At 41.5% G+C, this 21,899-nt stretch overlaps 1 protein-coding gene across 2 annotated transcripts; it reads left to right on the top strand.

The window, feature by feature from the left end:
• The first annotated feature begins 2,783 nt into the window (after positions 1–2,783).
• bsg (basigin) lies at positions 2,784–16,953 on the top strand. Of its 2 annotated transcripts, none has more exons than XM_088907783.1 (8): positions 2,784–3,010; positions 11,107–11,272; positions 11,903–11,991; positions 12,204–12,340; positions 13,059–13,335; positions 15,020–15,032; positions 15,257–15,329; positions 15,712–16,953. In XM_088907783.1, the coding sequence occupies exons 1-7, from the start codon at positions 2,923–2,925 to the stop codon at positions 15,315–15,317; spliced, it is 831 nt and encodes a 276-aa protein (XP_088763909.1). In that variant the 5' UTR covers positions 2,784–2,922; the 3' UTR covers positions 15,318–15,329; positions 15,712–16,953. The 2 variants fall into 2 exon arrangements, with proteins under 2 accessions (XP_088763909.1, XP_088763908.1); XM_088907782.1 differs by having other exon boundaries at positions 15,008–15,032.
• Positions 16,954–21,899: the final 4,946 nt, after the last annotated feature.

The raw sequence follows: 21,899 nt of genomic DNA, 5'->3' as shown, positions 1-21,899 counted from the left end.
TGAGTCTCTCCTCGGCGCCCAGTTGATATTTTTGCGTGCTCTTGCATGAGTGACACGGCCTGTATTAATAACTGAATTGCTTTAACAGTATAACGTACAAAGAGGCTCAGGGTGTTATTACCTTTAAGGCTGCAGCATTATGAGGTAAACTGGAATAGAGGAAACCTGGGGCAGGCGAGAGCGACACAAGAAGCAGACCCCGTCTTAAACCGACAAGACCTAGAACGGCATTGTGTCGCACAGCTAAGAGCCAAAGTAATGCAGGCACAGCTTACAACTGTACACCACAAAGGATCTGCAAATGTACTATGAAGCAGTAAAATAACAAAGTCTGCTTTGAATTTTCAATTATCGGTGGATTAAAGATCATTACACAGTACAATAGTGTTGCCTTTGGAAAGGGGGAGGCAGACTGCCCTTTACTTGGAAAGGAGCTGCATTATTCAGTGAAACAAAGATATTTGACCAAAATAGCAAATCTATCCCTCTTAACACCTCACCTCGTCTTTCCACCCATTCCTCAGTACCTAAAGCCTACGCCTCTTGCATTGCATTATAGGCAAACGTAGACTTCCTTTGCAGACGTGTTAAAAGTAGAGGGGAGACGACATCCAGTTGTTACAATAGGCTCCTTTTAAAAATACGCACCGAGCTAATTCTCTTATCATTTCTCGAGGTGATCTGATTTCATTTCCTTTGTCTTTGTTCTTCCCTTGCAGATAACATTTAATTTGTTTAATTGGTCTGGTATCCCTTTGGGCTCTTTACCACAAGAGGCAGAAACCTAAAGGGAATAATGAGGGGGCTGCAGATTTCATTCCCACTCAATTCTGTAATTTTAATTGTCCCTAACGAGTTGCTGCGAGTAAGGATGCCCTGGCTCCTCTGAACGCGCCTGAGATGAATAGTGATGTGGATTCTGGAATGTTTTTTTTATTTTGCAATTAAGAGTGCAAGAAGAGCTTTAATCGGGGTTGGGCGCAGACTGTGGGGAAGCAGAGAGGCAGGACGCTGGAGAGGAATTGTTTCTGGAAAGCAGGGGGATGCTGGAATAGCAGCACCTCGGAACAAACCAGTCGGCTGGCCCGTAAACTACAGCTGTAACGGGAAAAACCTGCTGGACAGAAAGAAAGGGCTTCAGGGGACGGCCACCATAATAGAAGAGTCTCTAGGGGGTCAATTGGTGTCTTGCCAGCACTGACACCACTGGACAGAGAGTCGCGGCTAGCTGGGTTTCGCCACTGCAGTGCTACTGTAGGCAAGGAGTGAGCACAAATTAAGGGAGGAACGGTGGCTCTGTGGCTCAGGATCTGCGCCTGTGGCTGGCAGAGGAATCCTACTCCGCTGGGCCCCTGAGCAAGGCCCTTAACCCCAGCTGCTCCAGGGGTGCCGTATAAATGGCTGACCCTGCGCTCTGACCCCCAGCTTCTCTCCGTCTGTGTGTCTCATGGAGAGCAAGCTGGGGTATGCGGAAAGACAAATTCCTAATACAAGAAATTGTATATGGCCTATAAAGTGATCTTATCTCATCATATCTCTTAAGAAACCCCCCCTGTGCCCCCTTTTCTGAAGGAAAAGTGCTAACCTCCACCAAATTTCCTTACTTGGGACAGTGGACAGGCTCCCAGTTTTTATCCGCTAATAATGGGACCCTGTATGAGAAACTCTTAAACACTTAAATTTAACTTGACACCTAAGCTGAAAAACTTTATTATTAAAGCTGATACTGGCTATAAGAAATGAAAAGCATGTATCAGCTTTAATAATAGATTAAACAGATCTGCTCTGAATCTGATACAGTTCAGCCGATCCACCGTTAACAGATTCAGAGCAGATCTGTTGTTCTACAATGCCGATTGTACTCACTACAGGATCAGATCTCTGGAGTAAAAAGTCTTTGTTTCTAGAAATCGCCGCCGTACATCACGCTTCGCAGACTTGCATTTCGTTAGCTGAAATCGGCCGTTGCTCAATTTGAGAGCAGTTTCCCGTGGCTCAAAGAAACGGCAGGATCTCACGGCTCAGGAGTATCAGGAGTTCATTTGGTCGTGATCCTGAGGGCGTCAGTCTAGTGCAAACAGCGATTTCACGCTCAAGGTCTAACAGTACCAGAGCAGCGATCTTGTAAAACCGTCCTGTTTCGCGTATGAATCCACCTCGTGAGATTTTAAGACGCAGAATATTCTTTCTCGTTAAACAATAAGAAGTACAGTAGTTAGACTTTGAGTCACGTATAAAGATAATTTGTCTATGCCGTGGTATTAAAGTTATAAAAATCTCTCTTATCTCAGTAATGTTACTGTGCTTTGTAGTTTTATAGCTACTGAAGGTAGGTGTTAAACAGGGTTCGAAAGAGGGGTTTATGAGATTTTTTGGGCGTTGAAATATATAAAACGCAATTCAATTCATTTGAAGTTATGACATTCATATTCTAGCAGTAACTTAAAAGGTTACTGAAAACCACAGCTGTTCCTCGGAGCTTCAACATTGTTATTCTAAGAAGACAGGGGAGGCTGCACAAAGATATCCTGGCTATGTGGTACGGTAATGCCTTAAATATTTACTTCGCCCGCGGAAATCGTATGTTTTTTCCTCCACCACTCCTATATTAAAAAAAAAAAGAAAGATATTTGAAACACTCGGGTCGTCCCGTCGTCTTCCGACACGCCGCGGCGGCGGCGGCTGCTCTCGGTCACGTAACCTCAACCCCACCCCCACCCCCAAGCCCCGCCCACGTCAGGGCGTGACGCACGCACGCGACCGGAAATGGGCGGGGCATGTGTGCGCGTGCGCGTGCGCGGCGCGGCGCGTGACGAGGAACAAATAGAGGACGCCGGAGGGGGCTCGAGCCAGTGCGAGGCGGAGGGGAGAGCCGGAGCGGTCCGTTGGTTCGAGAGGCTTCGACTTTCAATTTGAGCCGTAATGGTTTGTGACACAGCCCGTACGATGGCGGTGTTTTGTACAGCGGGTGTCCTGTTGGTGTTCTTGTACGGGGCCAGTGCCATGACAGGTAAGACTCTCGTCTGTTTTTCTCCTCCCCTCGTCGGTAGCCCCCCTTTTTTTTTTCGTATTTCAAACACAAGAATGTCATGGGAGACCGCGGTCAACTGAGATGGGTACGATGGTCCCCCTGTTTCTTTTTTTCCCCCCAAACTGTAGAAATATAAATGCGATGGTCAGGTCCACCGTGAAACGTCGGTGAACACAAGCCTATAATTATCTGTTTTTTTGTCGGGTGAGCGTGAGGCGGCTCGGTAAACAGTGGCGATAGCCGGTGAGAAAATGGCCGAGGTCGTGTTACAGCAGCCTCAGGTCCAGATGACCCTCGGTCTAGAGAAGACTCTCTTTAATATCGACGTTTTTGAAAGCGTGCCTTTCCATAGAGGGGGGCGACGGAGGCACGTACCTCTATTTTTTTTTTAAGATGGAGTTTGACTTGTTTTGTTTTCTTTCATGAGCTGCGTTCTTTTGCGATGTTTACAGGTCATCTGTGTTTTTAATGGTGTTTTTTTAAACAGCGTATGAACGTTGTTCCTATGTATGGATACGGTGATACGAGTAGGTGGGTGACTTGGCGTGTGGTGAACAATCTCTACGTATACGTCGGACATGTAATCGCTACGTATAGACGCGTGAGATTTTTAAAGCGTGTTTATTTTTTTTCTCGTTTTTAGTGTCCCTAAGTGGTTAAACGTACCCCGACAGTCATTCGGGGTCGGTTCAAACTTTAATTTAAGCAAATGTGTTTTGCTTATGGCCTCTTACTGTGTAATGAGGGCGACAATGGGTGGTGCTCTTGGGAGGCATCGCTAAAGGCAACGTGTTTTCGTAAGATAACGCAGGACCGACCTTTAAAAAAAAGTATTAAATTCGTTTTGCAGTCAATATGGAAGCTAGATCGTAAAAAAGTTGTTTCAGAAAAGGTAGCTTTAATAATATTCCAGTGATCAAACTGGATAGTCAGAAAGGCCGTTGTAGAATTGCTGCAGTTAACGCCACATGCTTCTTAATCCGCCGGATAAGCCCAGTTTACCTCCCGTGCCTTCAGGAATTAAAAAAAAAAAACGGGAAACTTCTCACGAATCTCCCCGATGGGGTTTAAATCAGAATGACTTGTTTTTGTCATGTGTGGCGGCTTCATCTCGCTAACTTGACCGGTCTTGAGAAGGAGCGTTTCAAACGGGCGAGGCCGGTCTGTCGGTTTATCGCCGGATCGATCACCGTCGTCCAATGTAGGTCTTTAGGAGCCCCGTTTCAGCATAACAATGGATTAGGCGGTGTTCTGTACGCCTGCGATATGTTCTTTTAAATTTAGCACAGTTAAAGGGCAAGTAAAGAGCCATTTAAGGAAAGAGTAGGTTTAGCTATTTGTAGGTGCCTCACCTGAAATATGCTATTGAGTTTCAGGATGTATTTTTTGCATCCAGCAGAGGAGACAAATAAACTGCTTTGCTTCCGTGCTTGATATTCACATTAAGCATTTACAACTACGGTCTACCGTTTTCCTTTCCTGTTGCTTGGAGAGATGTGAGGGAGCGCTGATGCAGCCTGAAGTTGAGCTGGAGCCAGGTGATGTCAACTGAAAATCCCTTGTTCTTAGGCTGCAGGAAGCACTGTCTTGGCCTCTGGGATGGTGGGGAGGCATGTGATTAGTTAAATCTCATTATCTGCTATTATTCCAACACTTGTGATGCCGAAGGTCCATGACTGAAAGGGCTGTACTGAGTTTGTAAGCAGGAAGCCACAAGCTGTGTCAGTAACCGGTCATGAGGGGAATTTAATTTTAACTGGGTAAAAACTAATTGAGGCCCACTCATAGGGGTTTGACTATTGCAGAGTTGTGTAACATAGTCAAGGATACAAAAGTAATGTGGGCCAATATAGTCTGTTAAGGAGGTAGAGGTGTAATTGCTACTGGCTCGGTACATATCTTTCAGTTTATACCCAAACTTCTCAGGTCTACTGTGCATAGCAAGGCCTAATAGGTCTGGGAACCTATCTGTTCTTGAATGAAGCTATGCCGAGCCATTGTTCACCAGCAGTGTGGCTGCATCTTTTTCCATACTAAAGCAGTCATTTCAAGATGACAAGGTGCTCTGTATTGTGCTAAGGAGGCGTTGTGGGAATATAAATTACTTAAATGGTGTATTTTGAAATTGTGGCTTGCACTGTCCACATCGGGTTCTGTTTGTGTAGAGCAAGCAATGAAAAATTGTTCAGTTAAAAGGGTAAGGAGTGAGACCTTTTGTGATGAATTTACCAGTTTTTGCAGTGGGTTTTATTCACATTATGCCTAAAGCATTATATAGGAGAAGAATTCTCGGCATATGGTTTATGTAAAATGTATAATATTCTTCTTGGGAATTGTTTTCTAGAACAGTGGAGTTACTGTGCTGTTACTAGGTAAATCATTTTCTGCCCTCGTTATGCAATGACAAGTGCTTTTGGTTGCTGTCTGCCAATAATACCAGGGATACAACAGTCCCAGGGCTGAACTTTTCCTATAATGTCAGTGTCAGTTCATAAGTAAAATTAGCTTTCCCTGTAGCACTGTGTGGCTGTAGTCTAACTGGGATTTGTAGTCTAACTGGGATTTTTAAGATGGGGTTATTAGTCTCTTGTATCTTCCCATTTATGAAATGCTATGGGAGTGTTAATTTTAATGCATTTCTTTTCACCAAAAAACAGATTGCCACGGGCACAATGATACATTCAAGCTCTGGTATATAGTATAGCATTTATATAGTATGTTACTGGTGTAAAGAAAAACAATTGGCTCTTGATCACTTGTGGGGCTCCTTTTTAAATGTTAAGTGACTCTGCGGTGAGAAGTGGAAAGTGAATGAAAACTGAGATTTGATTTTGAAATGGGGGTTCCTGAGGGTGAGATTGGTAATTTGTTTAATGCAAACTGGGCAGGTTTTCAGTGTTGTATGGAAAAGAAAAGGTGACAATTGGTGAGAAAGTTCAGCCAACAAGTAAAGGGGGCATTGAGATGAAAATTTAAGTTGCTTTGCTTAGCATGGAACTTGGTAATTGTCAGAAGCACTATGATGTGATTGAAGTCTGAACTATGACTTTTGAACACAAATGGTGTTCCTGGCCTTTGGTAGGGATAGCATTTCAGTGGTGGGTTGCAGCAGTAAGCGTTGGTAATTTTAAGTTGGTAACAAAGCATGGTACTTGCAATAGATTAATGTAATCAAAACGGCCCTGTTGCACCGCTCTGGGTCCACTTTGTCAGAAAGACTCCAGACACTAACATAGGAAATGATGTATAAAAAAGGCTGTTTAGGTGCAGCTATTGGATTTGATCCTCTGTTCAGGAAGCAACATAAATCCTGTGATTCATAGATGTCTTTGTTGCAGTAGACCTTTTAAATGAAAGTTTAAATATTGGCAAGGGTAATATTTTGGCAAGCACAAATAACAGAAGTCGGAACAATGTCTGCTGGTTCATACTGTTTTTGTTGCAGATGACTTCCTCCTCTATCCTAGTACAATATCCACCTGATTTCACTTAAGTTCTTCCTGGTAAAATAAATTAAAAATAGTCCTTTGTGTATTATATGGAAGAATCTTTGGTTGCACTTGATTTCATGGAGGCATTTTGCATAAGCATGGGAGTGGTAAGAGTATTTTAAAAATAATCTGCCATGGTATTGAGCTACTTCTATTGAATTTGCCCAACAAAAAAAACTTTCCCATTTAATTTTATTACATTATTGCCTGTATTCATTGTATCAAACAATAAAGGAACATGCTACATATTCTTCATTTCCCTGAAGTGAACACTTCTGTAGTAAAGTTGGGCCTAGATTCTTTGGGGGCTAAATAGCTTTTTTCTGCATCTGACTGCTTAATAGGTTGCTTCAGCATTAAACTGAATTTATTTTCAAGTAACTTCTGCATTAATTTTGAATATGTTGTCATTTGACAAGCAATGACTTACTGGCCCCATCCAAAAGTTTAAATCGGGCACAAGGTCCTTGTTTTTCAAATGTAATGTAAGTAAACATCTGCCCTTCGTTGGAATTTGCCCTTACTATGATGGAGTCCATAGACCTTGTGTAGTTTATTAACTTTGAAACCCATTTTGAGAATTGCTCATTTCTATATTCTTACTCCTTCGACAAACATAACATGCTGGGGTATTTTATTTTTATTTCATGGTTTTTAGTAAGTTTTTTTAAAATTAGATTCTCTTGGGTAGGGACAGTTTGCTTGGTTAATTTTCAGCAGTTGCGTTTCCTAGTTACCAATACAAAATATAGCACTCTTTGAACTTAAGGTTCATGTTATAAAATCCATAGAATCTGAAGTTAACTTACCCTGTGTTTTGCTGAACTAATCAGGTTGTTTGCAGCTATCTTTTTCAGTGTAGTGTTTTTATGGGCAAAATATTTTAGATCTTGGTGATCAAAGCATTATTTTTGTGTAGATGGGGAAAATGTTTTTTCTTGACCAGATCATGTATGTTAATACAGACAGGGTTTGTTTAGTAGGCAGTACATATATTTCCCTTTGGAGACTGTACTGGCATGAAGGTGACCTTTCAGTTCAGCAAAACAAATGCAGTGCCTTCTAATTAAAGGTCACATGGTATTTACAGCTTGAGGCATTGCAGTTGTTGAGTATGTAAGGATTTTCCTTTTGAATAGATTGCCATGGCAAAAGATTTTTTCTTTATAGCTGCCAGCCTAATTCACAGCTTCAGTGCTGGCTTTTTTGCATTTTTGTCTCCCGGGGTTGACGGTTCTAGTTTTGGGAGTCCTGTTGGTTTTAGACTTGCTTATGTTCATGAGAAGTTTTTTAAGGCTTTAAATTGGATGGGCAGAGTTCAGAGTTGGAATGAACCTGCAAGACTTCTGCCCTTCAGCACCTATGGAGATTGTAGGTATGTTTACTTCAGTAGCCCCATGGTGATGGAATATTAGGTGCACGGCTTTGTTGAAAATCTAGATGCGTTTGTTTTGAGTTGTGAAAAGCTTTTCTTTGGAAGGCACATTTCTACTGTACTGCTCTTCTAGCCTCATGGAAACTACAGCCTATGCATTTGTAACAGCTTTTGGGTTACAATTATTTGAAAGGGAAAATATACCAAGTAGTTCACACACCAATGAAATAAACAATGTGTGTATAGAATTTGCCATTGTGATGATAGGTGCTTGTTCAGTTTATAAGTGCCTCAAGTTCAGAATGCTTCAGATTCGTGTTCTCCTGTAATCTACTTTTACAGCAGCTTCAGCTTTTTGGAACACCTGCAGCACATTTGACAGTCTGTCTTGGGGTATGATCTGCCAGTTTATTCATTCTCACTTTATTTAAATAAGTCTTGGAGCTTAGGTTATCCTTTTAATTACTGGTGTCAAAAGCTTGCTGACATCGCCACATGTCCTTGAATGAAATTGCAAGCTTTGGTAGACATATTTTGAATGATCTGTCATTCTGACACCCACTGCTCTTTTTGTTCTTTTGAGTTCAGTGTGTTTTCAGAACATCCTTTGTATTAAGTTGATTTGTTTTAATTCTTTGTTTCGTTTATTCTGCTTCCTGTTACCTGGCGGTGGATTTGAGCATCATACTGAGGTTTTCATGTCTGTCCGGGCTTAGAATAAATGTGAAATAGCTCTTCGGTCAGCATCAAAGCTTGCATTCCATGATGCAGACTGTCATGTTAAATTGGTATTTGATGGAAGGGTTTTCCTTTTAATTAACTTGATTGCTAGTCTTTAAAAGCACAAAGGGAAATGATCATACAATTTGTATCATCATAACAGCCACTATGCAGATGCTAAGGTATATAAGCACGTGGCATGCTCTTTGCAATTGCTAAACCTCAGATGGTACTGCAAATCCAAGGCCTTTTCTGTTTTATGCTTTTTTCCCCCCATTTAACTTTATTCTAAACTCTAATCTGTTCTTTTTCTTTTTGCCTGCTTTGTTTTAATTAACCACAAAACTCACTCCTCAAAAACCCCACACGTTCTGAATAAAATGCACCGGCTCGCCTGTTGGGCCTCAGCGGGGTTCGTCAAATCCCCCCTCTCCCAAATGAAACTGACTGAAGACAGTGCTGAGCTGCACTGCGAGGTCACTGGCAACCCCATCCCCGAGGTTCAGTGGTGGTTTGTGGAGGGCGAGGAGCCCAACGAGACTTTCACGCAGCTCTTTGATGGGGCGCGCCAGGAGCGCGTCAGGATCAACGCGACCTACATCCTCCACGCCACCAGTGCCGTTTACCTCGCCAACCTCACGCTGGGGGACTCGGGTACTTACGAGTGCCGGGCTTCCAATGACCCCGACCGCAACGACCTGAGGAAGACCCCCCGAATCAAGTGGATCCGCTCGCAGGCTAACGTTCTCGTGTTTGAACGTGAGTGGTGGTGGGGGGCCGCCAGATTTCTCTGGCGGCGGCGAGCAGCTTGCTCCCCTCCTACAACCTCCTGCTCTACCTGCTGCCCCCCCCCCCCCCCCTTTCCATGTCATACCCCAGGATTACAACTCAGTAGAGTAATGCCAGTGCTCAACGCTTTATAGCAGGAATTGTCTGTAGATGTACTGTAGTGTTGTAAATAAGGAAACGATACTTGTTAACTTGTATGAAAACTGCTGTCCCTTGGTCTTTGGTCCCATGACGTTACAAAGATCTTTCTCAGTGTTCTGTCTGTGGGCAGTTCCTGTTATTTAAACACCCGTCGTGCAGAGAGCTTTATCCTGGGTGTGAGCCTTCCAAATCTGGCATCTTGTGACCGTGTCCATGTCCCAGTAAAGCATCAGCCCTCTAGCTGTCTTCCAAACAAATATGGCAGAACAACGATGTGCCTTATAATACTGGACAGAAGGTGTGTGCTACACAAATAGCCGCATCAGTTTTAGAATTAAGGGGATTACACTTAGAGCGGTCAGATGTTGGCTAATGTTTCACTTTTCTCAAGCGCTGCCAGCAGTTGGACTATCCTAGCTGTTGCGCATGAGCCTTTTCCTAAAAAAAAATGGGGTTTAAGGTAATCATTACCCCAGCAGTTATGGTTGCTAACAGTCTTAATAGATTCATGGATCTGTAAACAGTTGACAATTTCCAAAAATCTTTCATTTATGGTTCAGTATTATAATGCAGCTGAGTTCAGTGTGTATGTCTTCTGAACCAATGTTTGATTTTTGTGTGCAACTTCTCCAATTTGAATATCTCCCTACCTGTCTCTTTCCTTAAGCATTGCCTAATCGCCGTCCATTGCATTTAGTAACACTTGTGCTGTTCCCATTGACAACCTAGTCCAGGACCTGATTTGGAGCCTTACTTTTTTAGATGCGTCTTACTAAATTTAGTAAAAGCAGCATTTCCGGTTAGCGATTTTGTATGATAGCTGGGCTCGAAATTGTACAAGAATGTCTTTTGAGTTGATGCAGTATATTAAGGATTTTAAAATATCCCTTACGTAAACTTCAAATGGGTTGGCATCTTCATGAAGACAACCCATCTTTTCTGGAAGTTTGGATTCCAATAAATATGGCTGTTTACAGGGTATAGTCTCAGTGTGTTAACCACCATGGTGTGTTTAAGTTTCATCTTTGGTTTTTGTGGAATTTCGAGACCTTTAAGTTTTCCCTTCAACTGCCCTCAACCATGTTATATTTTTCCATTTAGAATCTGTTTTGTGGTGTACTGTGACTGCTGTAGTTCTTGATGTTTTGTGTTTTTATCCACACGCCTTAGTGTGCTTTAAGCTTTGGAGACAACGCTTGCAGAAAAGATTTAAAGCTTTAGTTGTCCAGTCCAAAGGTGAAATCCTTTTCCTCATGTTGGCTTTAGTATTTAGTGTTTTGAAAATCAGTTTACGCAAGTGTTTATGCAGAGTTTAACTCGCTCTTACGAAGTGTCTGTAACAGTGTTCGAGCAATGTTGGCAGAAACATTTCAGATTTTTCTAAAATTAGGTTTTAAACAGCTTGAAGGCGATTCTACATTTAGCAAATCAATTTTAAACTTAAGGTAAGTCTAAAGGGCCTAGTATGGTGTTCATTTAGTAATTTAATGCTATGTACCTGGTATATGTATATGCGCACTTGCACAATTTTCTAACATCTTTCTCTTGGATGCATACAGCTCCTCCGATCAGCACCTCTTCTGTGGCACTTGGCGATAACACAACCCTTCTGTCCTGCAACTTAACGAGCCCACCGTCTCCAGTTAAAGGCCATTACTGGGCAAAAGATGGGAAGAAGCTGAAAGATACGGAGGACGGGAACACAGACCAAAGCATGACGCACGTGTAAGGCACTTCATAGGCTTATATTTGGGAATGAAAAATGATTTAGTAGAATGTGCAAGAATGCATTTTGGTCTTTTCCCTATGCTGTTGTTTATGGGGAAAACAACTTTCATTCAAGGGGTCTTTCAGGAGAATTAGTGTCCAAGGGCTCTTTTAGCAGGGTTTTTCTCTCCATATTTGTGCTGCCTGTTATAATGGTGGTGCTTGCTCTGGCAGAGGCCCAGGCACTTGGAAAGAAATGACACGCTGAGCCAGACGGGGCAGACGTGCGTTTCTCCCCATAGCGGCATTCCGCAAGCTCAGTAGTCGCTAGAATGAGGATTAGTGCTCTTGTAATGCAGCTTCTGTGCTGACCCCAATTCCTCGTGAGGTTGGAAGGCTTGCACTTTGTAGATAACAAGCACTTTATTGTTCTGTTTGGAAAGTCCTGTGCAAGTGTTTTTCTTCAGCTTAGTATTTCCCTTAGCAGGATGTCTTTGTAGCTATCTTGTTTGTGAAACATGAAAGGTGTTGTAGCATAGTTCGTCTGGAGATTTTTATCTTGGGTTTGAAGGACTTCAAAAAGGGGTCTTTGGTTTCCTGAATGGGGTTTTGTTTTTCAACACTTTCTGCTTTTGGCTTTCTCCCTAGGGTGAAGACTTCTGAAAGTGATGCTGGAGGCATATATACTTGTGTGTTTCTCACTACTCCTGAAGCCAATGGCACTATTGAAGTAAAAAGTAAGTACGGGATATGCTTTTTTTGAGTACTTGAGTGAAAAGATCACGGCTTATACTTTTAAGGCACCTTAATGTAGCTTTGCGTAAATGTTGGCAAAAGTTATAGGAAACCTTTGCAGATTAAACTGGATACACTTTTAGTCCATTGTTGTATGTAATGCTTTCTATATGGTCTTGGTGAGACTCTGCATGTCCATTGTCTTTCTCAACAGCTAAGCCTCAGGCTAAAGCTTACAAACACTCTGAACATGGAAATGAAAGGGACAAAGGAGCTCTCACTTGTGTTGGCCATGGATATCCCCTGCCAACAACCTGGTCGTGGTACATGATGCAAGATGATGAGAAAAAGGTTTGTCCCTTTCTCAGGTTTAGTACAGTACCGTATCTTGGTTTAGTTGTAATTCATTTGGTTTCTGAAAGTATCCATCAATGTGTAGCAGTGCTAATCCTTGTAGATGTTTACTTATTTAAAAATTCACTTATTTTCTGTTGGTAATTACACTTTTTATATGCATATAAAGCACAACGTGGGGCCGACTCTGCATTCAAGATCTTCATCTCTCTTTAGTAACCTAATTCTGAATCTGATCGGTAATAGTACAGATGAATCAATAATTGATGCAAATCATTCCCTCAGCAGAAAAGTTAACTTTCTGCTTTTGAAAGTTGGACCATTTTCCAGTGTTCCAAAATTAGACCAAGTTTTGAAGCCTTAAAAGTGTTAATGACTAAACTGGAAGGGTACCCACACTTTTGCACAATCTGTTACATTCAATAAATAGTACTTGTGTATCAAAGTGTGCAGAAATATAATGTTTAAGTTTGTACCCTGCCGAGGTTGTTCTAATTTCTTTGCAATTCGACCAGTGGTGCCCAAACTGTTAACTGGATTTGAGGGGGTTGTGGGTTAGGGCTGCTCTGATGGGTTTATGGGTTACATATTGGGACACTGCAGCAGTGGCACAATAAGGTGATTTTTGATGTGTTGGAAAAGAGGCTGTCAGGTCCTTGTATATTCTTGACTACCTGTTTATCACAGACTCAAACTTGATTTCCTTTGCCTGAAGGCTATTGTTAACGGGACTTCTGACAAGTATGAAGTCAAGAGCACGCCCGAGAAGACCACGCTGTATATTGATAACCTGGACATGGAGTTGGACATGGGCAACTACTTCTGCTACGCGGAGAATGAGATCGGCAATTCCACTGACAAGATCTTCTTGCGCGTGCGCAGCCGGCTAGCTGCTCTGTGGCCCTTCCTGGGCATCGTCGCAGAAGTGATCATCCTCGTCACCATTATTTTCATCTATGAGAAGAGGAGAAAGCCTGATGAGATCGTTGACGGTACGAGTGCTGCTTCCTTTGTGTTTTGGGATTAAGCCAGATGCTATTAACAGCGAGGAGAGCATCTTTAGTAGGTGCTCCAATCTTTTTGTGTTGTGTGCCAGTTATTGAGTTAATTTTCCACATTCTTGTTCCGTTCATATACACGTTGAAATGTTTCTAGACCTCAGCCTTTAACTTGTGTACCCTCTAGTGGTGGAAGAGGGATTCTTCTAAGCTTTAAACAATTTAACCATGTCCATCTTTTCTCTTCCTTGGTTCCCAGCTTCGAGTGAGTTTGAATTTTTTTGCAATTTTGAGTGGTAGCTCCTTAGGGTTTTTAAGACTTGCTGTTAAATGAAATGCATGTTTCTTCAAACCACTAAAAGGTGGTTGAAGAATTGCCTTTTTAAAGAATTGTAGGAAGGAATATTTTTCTGGTATTTAACATTTCAAGTTATATTTCCTAGATAAATCTTCAATTAAAACTACTTCATCTTTTATTTATACATGTAGCAGATGTAAGCTGTTTTGATTGCAAAATTTACTTGTTTTCTCTCTAGGATTTTAAATTTAAATTAGAAGTTCCATTTTTTTCTCTTTGGTTTGTTTTCCACTGGTACTGTTTTTATTATTTTGTTTTTATTTCTTTGTTTGCTGCTGCTTTTATTACATGTTGGTAAGTGAACAATACTGCATGTCAGACTGAAGTGGTTTCTCCCTGAGATGATCAGAAAACATTGAGTGTTTCTGTAATTAATGCATTGCTTCTGTTAAGTAACCATTAATATAAATTCAGGAGACTGCCAATGAAGATCTCTTTCACTGGTTAAATTGAGGTTATGGGGTGTAATTAACTTGTTCTCAATGTTCATATGGAAACTGCTTTTTTTAATTGGAGATTTGATATTCCCAGTGAAAGGGTCAGTTTTAGTCTGACATGGCACTGAAGGCCTACCTTTTCTCCTTCATTTCTATGCTGTCCATTTTGGGCACAGAAGGTGGTGCTGCATTGTCTGAGATTCTAGCCTATTTTGCATGTGAAGCTGCATCAGAAAATAACTTTCATGCATGGTACTGCATCATTAAAATACTGTGGATTAACCGGGTTTTCATCTGGTTGCCTTTGTAGAGGGGGGTACATTTTATGAGTCTTGTCCTTGTGTGTAGTCTTACACTAAGGATTGGTGCCTGTATGCATTCCTCACAGTTTAGTCCTGTTGGTTGTTTTTGTTTAGTATGTTCCAGGAAATGTATAACATTATAGTATTGTGCATGGGTTTAGTTAGTCTGGTTAAAGAGGTTTTCAATAAGAGGTCTTATTTAATGCAGTTTTATCCATTTTTTTTATTGCTTTGAAATGTATACACTACTTTATGCAGTTCCACTTTGGTATGTAAAGGATTGAAATATGACTTCCTTTAACAGGGAGGGTTTGTCAAGTATGTTTTGGGTTTTATTTTATCTAGAAAGCATTTCATACATTTCAATATAGAGCAAAAGGATGGAAGTCAATGGTTCATATAGGAGAGCAGTATTTATCAGGGTTTTATTTGTAAGTTAAAGCCAGCATACCTCAGCCTGTCAGCTACTGGGATTTTTGTAGCATTTGTCCAGTCTTTTACTGTAATGTTCTTTATGATGCCAAGGTTCTAATTTTCCCTTGTTTTACATTTTTATGTCCTGTTACCAGATGACGACTCAGGATCTGCCCCCCTGTAAGTAAATCTTTAAATGTAACTTGAACACTTGTGATTTACAATTACAAGTAGACCTCAAGCTTCTTAAAATGTCAGGAATAAATGTTGGTCAGTATGCTTGTATGTCCTTTGGAGCTTTTATATTCAGTGAGTTTGTTTTGAAGGGATTTTGAGTATTGCATATGACTTGTAATTTTCATTACTTGGTGGAGAAATCTGATTGAAGTACAATCCTATTGCAGGAAGAGCAACGCTGCTGCTAATCACAAGGATAAGAATGTCAGGCAGAGAAACTCCAATTAAGAGGACGTGGAGGTGAGTCTTTCTCTTTGTTACATATCACTTCATGCATATCCTGACTGCAGCATTTGGGCTGTTGAGCCAAGGAAGTCGTCATTCAGATGGGTGGTGTCCAAAATGGCTTTTCATTGTATGCAATGCGCATTGGCCCAAGTGCTAACAGATTCCCTGGTGGGAGTGGGGGGCTGCCTCCAGTCACCTATTGTTGTCATTATCTCTGGGAACAGTATGCAGACACATGCTTAGTTTATAGGCTCTTTCTAATCATTGAAATTCAAACTAGGAGTAGTTTTAATGAATTACCAATCCAACTGTAAATCTAGGTTATCAGCTGTATTGTTCTGTCTGCTGAGAAAACTGGCCTAATGTTTTTTTTTTTGTTTCTTTCCCCCAATAGGTATCCTCATGACTACTATCTTGATTTTTAAATGAAGCAGTGAGTTGCTTGAGTACACAACGTTAGTGCACCTCGCAATTTTCTACAAGTAATCTGTAAAGGGGTAGTTTTTTTTATTTTTGTGAGTTTCACAATGTCCGGAGAAACTGATTTCTTAAGTGCTTTTTTTTTCTTCTGTTAGTCACTTTCCATTGTGCTGGCAGGGAAGGTGTCAATTGAGTCTGTGTGTGGGGAAAAACTGCATGATTATTTTTTTGTTTTTTTTGGGGGGGGAACAATAGTGTTGGTAGTGAAACCTTTGTAATGTTTTATGTGAAAATAAGCAGTAGTGGCTTTTGTCAAATGCACAGCTCTGTTCCTCAAAGGGTTCATGCAGTCATGGAGGTCTTGAAGGTTTTTGCAGCTCAGGGCCCAAGAGCAGGGTCATGCCAACCCAGCTGAGGAAATTAGCTGTTATTGAAGTGGCTAAGAACAGATGAGTGAGGGGGACCAGCGTTTGGCCTTTGTGGAGCTGAGTTGTGTAACTTTTCTAAATGAGACTGTATAGAACTGACAGATCCATGGAAAAACCATTCTGGTTTTAAAAGCTGCATGTTTTATGGATTGGTTTTCCATTTTTTTATATAAATTAAATTGTCAGCTTAATTGGCAAAATCCTAATGAAATAATACTGATTTTCCTTGCTTCAGTTGCTTGTTGGAACTTGCTAAATTAGACTGGGGTGAATGCTGCTTTGTAATTTATGGTAAACATGCATTTTTTCTTTTGCAAAGGTTTAAGAAGTTAGCAGATGTAACTATTCATCGTGTTATGGTAACTTATTTTCACATTTCAACATAGCCCTGTGAAGGAGGTGGACCATGCCATGAAGTGTAACTGACATTTTCTTTAAAACTTGGATATTGGGATATGTTTCTAGTAAGATTTGTCTATTCACAATTTTAAAGTCTTTAAAAGTGTTGCACAGCTTGTAAGTGGTAATGTTTGGTCATCCAGGCCAGGTGAATTCACCTGTTTTCATCCCATTTTATTGATGAACCTGGTAAGAACCTTGCATTGACTTAATTAGTATTGTAACTAGGGTTGTAATGCTGTTTTGATCTACATTGAACCATATATTGAATCTAAAGAAGTTCAGAAACCAATACTTATTCTTACAAATGTATTGCCAGAGCCTGCACAAGATGATAGCTAAGTTGTTTCTGTAAAAACTTGCACAAAATAAAATTGATTTAATTTTAACAAGTGTGGTCTGTCATCAGTGGCATAACATACAACTCTTAATATACAGTGAATTGTGACTAAATCAACAGTAAAAAGATATGACTATTTACTGACCTACTTGCATTTCTGGTACTGTTTTAACATTCATACAGGAATTATATTAAAGGTACAAATGGATGCAAGCCCCGTGAATGCTGGAAAACTGGCTACTTGTTTATTTCATTTCTGATTGAGCTAGCATTCAAAATGACCAAAATAAAGCAAATCATTTATTGGGTATGAATGCTTCACCTGGATGTGGTTGTGTGGTATGGGTCTAGTAGTCTTGATCTCTCCTAATCAAGATTGCTGCATTGGCTATGATATCCTGCAGTCAGAGGTGGAACGGTTAACCACATTGTGCAGGTTCTCAGTATGGTTAAAGTGATTCCACATTGTCAGAGGTTCAGCAGCCTCCCTGCAAACAATGTAAGTATTAATTGTGGCACATTGTTAGGATCACTGTCTTGATTTGATGTTGATTAAGTGTCTTCAGGTTTGCTTATGTGCAAAGATACATTTCCAGTGGTATCTTGCTAGAGGACAAATAGTTGCAAGGATTCATTAAGATCAGATCACTTTTTTGGCCATATACAATTTCTTATTAGGAATTTCTTTTCGCATACCCCAGCTTGCTCTCTGAGAAAGACAGGGTGAGAAGCTGGGGGTCAGAGCGCAGGGTCAGCCATTTATACAGCACCCCTGGAACAGTTGGGGTTAAGGGCCTTGCTCAGGGGCCCAACAGAATAGGATTCCTCTGCCTTTTAAGGGTACTTAAAAGAAAGTTATGTAGTGTTTCTCCTGGCCGGTAGAGGTCTCCATTTACAGTTGAAGCATATTAACTCAGTTATTTTAAATCCAATGTGTGTTTTTGCAGACTTCAGATCCAGATTTTGTTTAAAGAATTATGGTTTTCATGACTGTTTATCATGGTGTATAAGAGACCAGTGCATGTTATAAGGACTAATTCAAGTAAGTCATCATACAAGGTTGGTATGCAAGTGATTTTTAAAGATGAAAACTTTTGCACTCAAGGAAAGTCTTTTTCAACAGTTTAAGATTTACTACCGACTGTTTTGGCTCGGATTATCCTGGTTTATTCCTACAGGCTGGACAAGACTGTCCAGGTTCATTGGTGTCTAAATCACCCTCCTTATTTGCACAATCCCAGCAATGGACTTGCATCCCACCTAATGAATTGTCTGCAGTGAGAGACTCCTGCTTATCACAGTATCTATAATGTTTTTTTTTATCATAGGTTGATGCAAATACAAACTGTTTGAAATAAAGATCAGCATGGTGAATACATTTATATTAGATTTCTCATTCTTATTAAAGTGGTGAAGCAATGGAGCTGAAGAAATGTCAGCTTTGGCTCCTTTAAAACCTGTCTGCCTTACCTGTGGTACAGTATGATTCTGGAGTCCTTCACTTGTCTGGTTTCCAGTGTGCAGCTGCTCCAGGGGTGAGTATAGCTACCTCACACTGCTGGTCCTGGAGTGCTATCTGCATGGAGTTGATATATTCTCACTGTGTTTGTGTGGGTTTCCTCTGGGTGCTCTGGTTTCTTCCCACAGTCCAGAAATGCTGGTAGTTAAATTGGCTTCTGGGGAAAATTAACTCTGGTGTGAGTGCATCTGTCTGTCTGCCCTATGATGGACTGGCATCCTGTGCAGTGTGCACCCCGCTTTACCCCCCCCCTTGCTTGCTGGTAAAGGATCTGGCTCCCCCTTAATCCTGGATTGGGTGGAGTGATTAGAAAGGGGGTGTAGCAATGGGCCGAAATAGCTCAGCTGGGAGAGCGTTAGACTGAAGATCTAAAGGTCCCTGGTTCGATCCCGGGTTTTGGCAAAACCTTTGTGGGCGGAGCGGTGGCTCTGTGGCTCAGGATCTGCGCCTGTGGCCGGAAGGTTGCCGGTTCAAATCCCGCAGCTGGCAGAGGAATCCTACTCCGTTGGGCCCCTGTGCAAGGCCCTTAACCCCAGCTTCTCCAGGGGCACTGTATAATGGCCGACCCAGCGCTCTGACCCCCAGCTTCTCTCCCTGTCTGTGTGTCTCATGGAGAGCAAGCTGGGGTATGCGAAAAGACAAATTCCTGATGCAAGAAATTGTATAGGGCTAATAAAGTGATGTTATGTTATTTAACTGCTCCAGAGCTGAAACTCCACTTTGTATCTAGATTAGTGCCACTACCCCCTATCCTTGCTATTAATCATTGAAGCCCTCCTGCTTATTGACTGCAGCCTTGTTCAGCTGCTGTGCATTAGGATTCCTGGGAAGGCTAAAAGATGCACTTGAGCCCGGGTTATGTATGAGTTAAATTAATAATGGAGGACATGTGGAGCTGATGTCAGCACTGAATGGTTAGTCGTTTCTGCAGAGGGGCCCGTGAGTGTGGTGGAGGTTGGGATCTCAGTTCAGTGATTCCTGGAGATGAGAGGGTGAGAGGGTATTGTCAAAAGTATTGACTAAAGGTATGTACTCACTGCTTAAGTGTGGTAGGTATTGAATGCAAACTACCAGAGCATTCTTATTTGTGTAGCAGGGGGGCTTAGTCAGGGGTGGCTGACAATGTAGGCAAAGTTAACATTGTGTGTAAAAAAGGAAAATTGCTGTCTTTTAACTGCTGTGCTCTTGACAAGGCAGAAACTAAACAATAGTTTCTAATCTTTGGTTATTCTTCTTTGATCAGGGGTCTGAGGGAGGGGAGTTGAGTAATTGTTTCACCAGGCCTAATTTAATAAGTTAATGGCTGTTGGCTCAATGAAAGAGGAGCCCTGACTAAGGAGTCTGCTACATGTCCCCCTGGAAGCAATTTAATTTTGTGGGGGGGAAAAAAGGGAGTGAGGAAAGGGAATTCTTAAAGCTGTTTTGCTCACAGTAAGATGGGGAGTCCAGCTACTGCCCCCTGTTAGGGCACCGGGGCACTGAAGTCTGGAATCGAACCCAGAATCACAGACCTGTGCTAACCACCCCACCACTGCCCAGTCCAGAACTACACTGAAGACAAATTACCAGCAGACTTAATTGAATGGGCTAATGTATTTTAGCGGTAAGTATTATTTAAGCCTCATTTTAAGAACAGGTAGTTTCCAAAGGATCTCGGCATGCTTTAGAAGATTATTTGAAGATTAACAAATTAATATTCCCTTACATTAAACAGTGCTGTTCTCATTCTGCTCTGCAATGACCTATATTCTTTGAGATAAGTGCATTTTAATCTGAGCACATGGACATTTTGCTGCAGGCTCTAGTGCATTAAAGAAAAGCGTTTCACTAGACCTGGAAAGAAAGACGTTGAACAGGAAGCCAACTGAATAGAAAGCAGTTCAGCAGCAAACCTTAACTTCATTATCCCAGCTGGGAAATTTGCTTTGCAGGCAGGTAAAAGGCCATTAACACAGGAATTGCTAACCCTGGTCCTGGTGACCCACATGTATGCTGGTTTTCATTCAGCCCACCTTCATCCAATAGCTGAAGCCTTACTTGCTTCAATTGAATATTTGCTTTTTGTTTCTAGTCACAAGTTTGGGTTTTTATTTCATTGACACAATACAACAGTTGAAGCTCCAGCATGTGTTAAGATCTGGGTACAAACAGTTCGAATGAATCTTAAGCTGATGAAGGGTTTAATTGTGTAATTGAGGGCCAAGCTATAACAAAAGCCAGCAGGCGTATGTGGGTCACCAGGACAAGAATTGGAAAGCACTGCATCAACATGCATTACATGAAAAAGACGAAGCTAGCAGCAGTTTAATCTTCACAATCGGTTCTCCTCCCCACTGATAGATGTGTGGTAAGTATACTGGTGCGCTCTGGCTGCTGTCGCATCATCCAGGAGGGGGCTACACACTGGTTGTAGTGGAGGGGAGTCCCCATTACTTGTAAAGGACTTTGGCTGGAGTGTCCAGAACAGTGCTATATGTGTGAGGAATTATTAATGGAGGGGAGCTCAGATTCACTTTGTTTTGAGATGTAATAAGTACATCCCCAGTACTTTGTAAAAATTATTTGGCTGCTGGAGGGCCCCATATCTAGCTGTGCTCAGCTGCGAGGCTGTGACCTATCTCTTTAAATGATCTCAACCTCAGTAGTAAACTTGCAGATCTCCCAAAATTCACAGACAATGCAGGCTCAATGTAATCTTTGGCCAGGCAAATACTCTGTAGGTCAATAGTTTAAGAACTCAATACCATTGTTTCTGATCTCACTTTGCATTTTACAATGTTGATCAAGTGAAGTGATCAAAGAAGCCTCTTCCCAAATCGTTTAATGCAATCCAGAGCTATTTTTTCCCATTGTGAATCGGCTTGCCTTCTTCCTCTTGAAAATCAGCACATACTAACCTTTACACCCGCAGCTTGACCGACCCTGTGCCTCAGAATCCATATCTTATTGCTATATTATGAAATCACATAAGGATACGTGTTTCGCAGTATCTTACCTCAAGGTGTAATTATGAGATTGTGTTATCCATGTTTGACAAACAGGACTGGTTAACTCTTCATGCAGTTAGCAGCAATAGCAGGACGTGCACTAGTGCAGATAGCCTGTGGGGAGTGGCTTGACTTTTGCTTACAGTTTTCTGTCAAAAGACGTCCTGACATCTAGTCAAAACATTAGTTACATCAATGCTTTGTGAATTAAAAAAAAAAAACAGCACAGATTATTGTAACTTTTTAGTGGAGTTTGGAAGTGTGCAAAACGTCCACCTCATTCAAACCTCATCTGAAAGCACAACGCAGCAGGAAGACATTGAGGAAGGTTCATTCCTCACCCTAACAAAACCAAGCAGAAAAGCTCCATGCTTTTTAGGTGGTAGTTCATTGCAATTCAGAATAGCATGTGGATATAACCCTCAGCTATGTCTTAACACCTATAATTAACCCCTGCCAATACCACCTGACAAAGTAACACCGCGCAGC

The sequence above is a fragment of the Atractosteus spatula genome, chromosome 28, assembly GCF_055471065.1.
Source record: "Atractosteus spatula isolate fAtrSpa1 chromosome 28, fAtrSpa1.hap1, whole genome shotgun sequence".
NCBI classification, from domain to species: Eukaryota; Metazoa; Chordata; class Actinopteri; order Semionotiformes; family Lepisosteidae; genus Atractosteus; species Atractosteus spatula.
This window is presented reverse-complemented; position numbering and strand designations above follow the sequence as displayed.

Excerpts from the sequence above, each read along its gene's own strand:
- bsg (XM_088907782.1), top strand. The coding sequence starts at position 2,923 with ATGGTTTGTGACACAGCCCGTACGATGGCGGTGTTTTGTACAGCGGGT. Across the intron at positions 11,273-11,902 it reads GACCAAAGCATGACGCACGT|GGTGAAGACTTCTGAAAGTG; the intron begins GTAAGGCACTTC and ends CTTTCTCCCTAG. Across the intron at positions 11,992-12,203 it reads TGGCACTATTGAAGTAAAAA|CTAAGCCTCAGGCTAAAGCT; the intron begins GTAAGTACGGGA and ends CTTTCTCAACAG.